The 6,053-nt window shown below is 35.8% G+C and overlaps 2 protein-coding genes across 4 annotated transcripts in view; one reads left to right on the plus strand and one right to left on the minus strand.

Annotated features, from left to right (window-relative positions):
- Window positions 1–4,019, minus strand: part of LOC107685571 (mdm2-binding protein-like) — a 26,855-nt gene extending 22,836 nt beyond the window's left edge. The window contains exons 1-8 of one of the 3 annotated variants that reach the window (XM_016482205.1): window positions 3,758–4,019; window positions 3,568–3,648; window positions 3,415–3,488; window positions 2,755–2,897; window positions 2,506–2,564; window positions 2,207–2,348; window positions 1,972–2,086; window positions 679–801 (exon numbers count right to left, since the gene is read on the minus strand). In XM_016482205.1, the coding sequence (XP_016337691.1) occupies window positions 679–801; window positions 1,972–2,086; window positions 2,207–2,348; window positions 2,506–2,564; window positions 2,755–2,897; window positions 3,415–3,488; window positions 3,568–3,648; window positions 3,758–3,821 (801 nt within the window). In that variant the 5' untranslated portion in view covers window positions 3,822–4,019. The remainder of the gene's footprint in view (window positions 1–678; window positions 802–1,971; window positions 2,087–2,206; window positions 2,349–2,505; window positions 2,565–2,754; window positions 2,898–3,414; window positions 3,489–3,567; window positions 3,649–3,757) is intronic. The other 2 variants (XM_016482204.1, XM_016482206.1) reach the window with 2 other exon arrangements.
- Window positions 4,020–4,135: 116 nt separating this feature from the next.
- The window catches only part of LOC107685572 (39S ribosomal protein L13, mitochondrial-like), an 18,747-nt gene continuing 16,829 nt past the window's right edge, over window positions 4,136–6,053 (plus strand). Inside the window, exons 1-2 of the mRNA XM_016482207.1 lie at window positions 4,136–4,251; window positions 4,828–4,951. Coding sequence (XP_016337693.1) covers window positions 4,225–4,251; window positions 4,828–4,951 — 151 coding nt within the window. The 5' untranslated portion in view covers window positions 4,136–4,224. The remainder of the gene's footprint in view (window positions 4,252–4,827; window positions 4,952–6,053) is intronic.

A 6,053-nucleotide genomic window follows, 5' to 3' on the forward strand; every position in this document is an offset into this window, starting at 1 on the left:
GTAGGTAGTGACGATTCTCTCTGGCCAATCCATGATCAGCAGAGTTTACACGTCACGTTTTGGTAATGGTACGGTTCACTTGGAAACCTCAGCCGAGGTGGTACTAAAAAAAGTACCAGGTACTGTACCCAGTGGAAAATACACCAAAAGTGAACCGTACAGAGCCGAGCCGAGTCGTACCACGCAGTGGAAAAGCGCCATAAGAGATGCAGAGAGAGAGGGAGAGAGCAAGAAACAGCCAATATTCAAATTTAGAGCGCCTTCATAGAGCCACAAATGCACTGGACAATTTTAGTCATCGTGTGAACCAATTTTCAGAAATATTGTTTGATATTAATATTAAAAGCTTCATATGAGATCTCATTCTCATTTCTCCCAGTAAGAAACTCTCATGGGTGGCACAGACTCAAAATGTGCCAACTGAAGAGTCACAAATGTAGTTCACAAAAACATAGGTTTAATTTGTTTGACTTTCATTATAATAAATTCTATAATATACTTTCACAACTTGAACAAAAACCCTCAGCACTAGTATGATAAAAACAACATTTTTTGGAATATTATGAACAGATTTCTGGAGCAGAAATTGAAGTGTTTTAGTGTCAAACGAATACTAACTTTTTCAGTTTTTATAAAAAAAAAACTCCGTAATTGTAAGAATCCGTTGAATCTGCTCACCTCATGCTGTAGTTTATGATCAGTGTGGCATTGTGGGTCTATGTGAGGATACAGTGCATCACTCCAGCGATTTCTCCTCTGAGCTCTCAAACAGAAACCCTCAAACTTCAGCTCAGAGACAAACTGAAAATAACACAAGAAAGCCATTCAGAATGAGCTGAAGAGAGATTTACAAGTGTCATTCAGAAGGGTCTATACTTCACTACAATACTTGTCCTGTTTCTACAACACAAGAGTGACAGAAACTAATTTATGCCCAAGCATAAATAGATAAATTCTTCATTTCTGATTCAAACAAAACTTCCAAAAAAACATGAGAATGGAGATTGCAGTTCTCAGAGTAACACTGACCTGCTCTCTGAGCAGCATGACCCAAACTGAGTGAATGAACTGGAAATCCAAACTCAAACCCTTTAACATCAATGATCTTTGTATCAGGCTCATTAGCTGTATTAATGCATTTAATTCACTTTTAACCCAGAAGAACCAGAATCTTTACTGGTCCTGCTATCTTTCCTTAACCAAAGCACACATTTCGCTGTATAAGAGCTCTCTTCCCGCTAAGACATAAAATTTCCCTGCTCAGAATTTCCCTGAATCAAATTATTTTCTTTAAATCTGCATGCTTACTAAGTCTTTCCATCTTTGTATTTACAGTTTCACAAATCAGTAGGAGTTACTGTTCGCTCATACATCATTTCTTGCAAGTGTTCGCCCTCTGCTGGACAGAAGAAAGTCTACAGTTACTATTTTTATGTATTTATTTATTTATTTATTTATACTAATTTTTTTTTTATTAAAGCGCTGTTTTTTTATTCATGGTTAATTTTTTAACAATTACAGACAATTAACAGACAATTATGAAAAAGCAATTCATAGGTTGATATTTTTTTGCACAGTGTTATTTTAGTATTACTTCTGTATTATAGTATTTATTACAATTTTGAATTTTAAATTGTAGTAATTTTTTAGAGTATATTTCAGTTTTAGCTCCATAAATTTAGTATCTTTATTTACTGTCATTTCAGTTAGTTGTAGTTGAGCTTTTCATCTAATGTCAATATTTAGTTTTATTTAAATACAGTATATATATATATATATGAATAGTTTATTTAATAGTTCATTGATCAGTGAGTGTGAGGAGGGACTATTTGCTTGTCCAACCAATGGCAAACAGCAAGAGCCTCTTTAAAACAGTATTTCTGCAATTACACACTTCACTTTTAACCTCATAAATTTCTTTGTTTGATTACACATATTTAAACAAAGGGGCTTTAGATCAGTATAATGTACCTTTTTCTCTCTAATGTGAAGTCCACCTCTCCAGATCGCTCTCCTATCCACAGAGCTGTCAATCACTGATGGAGAACATAAGCGGGTATCTAGATACATGGCTGCTTTCTGCCACCTTTATAGTGCAGAAACAAGAGACACAGGGCCATTAGGCATAGAAGAACTCATAAATAGAAAGGACAGGTCTATTATCTCAAGAACGGTGATATTATTACTGGAGAATATTGGATTTTACCCTGCATTGTGTTCAGTGACCATGATCATCTGTGCCGAATGCCATGCCCTCAAGCGCTTCAAAGAGCCAATCACAGGCAACATATCCTTCAACTCTGCCTCCTCATCCACACACAGAACAATCACATCGAGCAAAGACTTCCCTGCAATCAAGAACAAACATTACATAAATGCAATAAAAAAAAGCATAGTAACACTATGATACAGCATAGATACACTATATGTGTAAAACAAGATAAAGAAATGATTACTATGATAACTTTAGAATGCCCAAAACCATTTAATATTCTAAAATAGTACCTGGAGGAGGAAGTTTGTCTGCTAACTGATGAAGACCTTCAGCAGCCTCTTCAAAGAGTCTATCATGATAGTCAATCATCACGAAAAAATAAACACAGAAAGTACATGGAAGTATATGTAAATAAACATGTCAATAATCAACTTATGAATGACATCAACTAATCCCTGAAACATGATTAATTCTTTGGTCCAATAAGGTTCTTCAGTTTGAGATATCATAGGGCGACAGTATCAATCACAATCTCTCACTCTGCGTGGGACGGGTTTTCTGTGAGCACGCTCTGTTCCTCTTGCTCCTGAAGGGCAGCAATGCAGGTGTCTAAAGCAGATGGCTCTGATTCCTCACTGTCACTGCGCTGGGAACACAGTTCCTCCCACTCTGAGCTGCACCACTGGAAATACACAGTAAAGTAAGTGTGTGTGTGTGTGTATGATCAGAAGCACTATACCAGGGTTTTTCAATCTTTCATATGTCACAGACAACTACATGTGATCATCCTCATGCAAGTGACCCCATCCTAAACTTTAAAGGCAACTATGTACTTTCATGTATAAAGACTCAATTTATACTAATTTAAATTGTTATAATATATATCATACTAGTACAATACTATAATATATATACTATTCAGAAAATATTTAGTTTCTATTAGGTTAAAATATTTTTTCTACTCACTATAGTACTGAACTGTTAGATGCATATTCATTATTTTATTCAGATTTTTATTATTTATTCATTTTTTATTTTGAATCAAATTTTACTGTTTACATATTTTAATAAACACCCTTGAACTAATCTACATTATTACTTTTTATAACCTATGTTTGTCAGACCCAGTTTATGTCATTTGTAACCAATCTAATGTGAGAATGCACTAAACAAGAAGCAAATATGCATACGTTAATTACCTGTGTTGTACCATAACTGGCTTGAATGGCAAAGTACCATCTCTGTGGGCCAGGACTACCACTCAGAGAGCAGGCTAAACGAATTTAAACAAACACAAAGTCAAGCGTCACACCAAAACTTATGGAAAATGAGGTTATAATGCATAAACCTACCTGGAAATGGAGGAATGCGCGCTAAATTCGAATTAGAAATGTTCTTGAGGTTATCAAACACTTTTTTGGTTTCATCAACCCCTGCAATTAAACCAATAACGTTAACGTTAACGTTACATGTCAAAACAGCAACAGACAGCCAAAGCAGAACTTCTGACAATTGCTGATATCAATTGCGGCGTCCTCTTACCGTTAAAAGAGCCCTCTTTCTTTGGCTCTAGATCGATTATAACAACTAGCACGTATCTGTCCATAACTGTATGCTGCCGTGTTCATGTAAGCTAATGTAAACTTGTTACAGCACCACACAGACTCCACACAGCACAAAACAAATTTACGCGCGTTTACAACCAACACGGACGTTCGAAGATAACGTGACGATGACGCGCGCGCTACCAAAAAATACAGTCGGTAGGAACAGATTAAAATACGCTTATAAATAACAATACGTGGAGATGGGCGTGAACTAAACACAAATTAAAATCATATACTTATTGTTATTCAAATTACATTATCAATGTAAAATAATCTGAGAGCATTACAATTATAACTATGAAATATGGAACCACATTTTCATTCTGTTGGTCGGGGGGAAGTAAATTGCTGCTGTACCACTACAGCCACATTGAGGTCAAATTGACCAAATGCTTATTTAAAATGTCTAGTTTTTCAAGATCAGCCCAGGTAAGCTGTTTATTATGGCTTACTGTCATACTGGTCAAATGCCATAAATATACTACGCTGTCATCCGATGCTTATTTATGGAAAACGTGATCTTTCTATTGAACTTGTGCGCTAACAAGCGTATAATGTCTGCACTTATGTGCATGGAACTATCTATTTAATTAGCATTAGAAATTAGATCTATTGTAGTGTAACAATTAAAATTAGTGAATGTAGATTGTGTAGTGTAGTAAACGTGTACTAATGCATTAGTTGACCGGTGACAGGTAAAGTGGATAGTTCACCCGACAATAAAACATGTTTTTCTCAACTTCATGTTGTTATATGATATTATTTATTCTGTGGAACACAAAAGGACATGTTAAGCGGGATGTTATGGACGCCTCAGTCACCATTCACTTTCATTGCATCGTGTTTCCTTGCATTAAACTGAACGTTGACTGATCTGTCATCTGATTAAAATCTTCCACGGGCGATACAATTTTACTTCAACTAGTTATTGCGAATCGATTGTGTTCGGTCATTGAAAAAAATCAGTTTGCATTTCATAGATTGCTTTCTCTTTTTCCCCATAAGCAATGGGCGACCTTTGCAAGATCCTGGTTCCTAATAGACGCTAGGATGCAGCCTCCTGGAAAGATCGCCTCTATGTGTTCAGTGCGTCTTCAAGGAAAGCATAAACCCATTTACCATCCAATGAGTGAGTAAATGTGTTGACTAAGCCAACCGAAGGCCTTTCTATTCATCTCCCACCTCATTGATTCATTGTTATGAATTGACTGGGAATGTGAAGTAGCCGAATGGCCACAAGATGGAAGTAAACGACCACTGTTTAAAATATTGGCATTTACCTATTCGTATATGTAAAAACAAATCGCCTTTATTTTAGTTGACATTGTCCCATTATGTGTACTATGCTGTTTCTGTATATTATAAATGGGATATTGCACATTGTATTTTGTGTTTATGTTAAGGACTTAAAGATACCATCTGTAATGGTAATTTATGTAACACCTAACATGAAAGGCTGAATCTTTAATAAGAATGTTTCAAATTGCAAGAATAAACATGCTGCAAAATCATTCTCAGGATTTATTCGTATAAATTCCTGACAGGAATTACAGTTCTTCCCTTGATGTGAATGTGAAAAGCTGCTAGTGTGGCAGCTAATTCCAGAGAGATGGTGTCATGACTTCTGACTCCGACAGGCTCTGGAATTGATACATTAGTTTGGAGCTGCACGCTGTATGTGCCTGCAGCTCACTCCCAGACCCTGCTGATGGTGCTTCCTTCCCGAGACATGCTGGGAGTTTTTAATGAAACTCTCACTCTCTGATAGATGAATGTGCATAACAGGCCAAGAGATGAAAATTCAGGGCTGTGCAGTTATTCTGATAGGCAGCAAAGTCGGAGGAAGGAGGGGCCGTGTTTTCATTTACTGGATTTGAAGGAATAGATATTTTTGGCTAGGATTTTTTCAGTTGTTCAGTTAAACCTGTGTGTAAATGTTTAATCATAAATTCAGTGTTATATTAGATTCATCTAGCCTTTGTTTTTCATTTCATCTTTAATCTTCAACAACATGGATGTTCACATTCAGAGAGAAATAGTGTTTTAACTGAAGGAGTGCGTGTATAGTGTATAATATATATATATATATATATTTATATATTATGTATTTATTTGCCAATGGAATTATTGGCAAATAAATATATGAATTCTACTATGGCTGTCACAATACCAAATTTTTAGTAGCTGATAGATAGTTAGAAATGTTAATACATTCATTGCTAATATGCAGT

Source organism: Sinocyclocheilus anshuiensis, unplaced genomic scaffold (assembly GCF_001515605.1).
Source record: "Sinocyclocheilus anshuiensis isolate Anshui unplaced genomic scaffold, SAMN03320099.WGS_v1.1 scaffold185, whole genome shotgun sequence".
Classification (NCBI taxonomy): Eukaryota; Metazoa; Chordata; class Actinopteri; order Cypriniformes; family Cyprinidae; genus Sinocyclocheilus; species Sinocyclocheilus anshuiensis.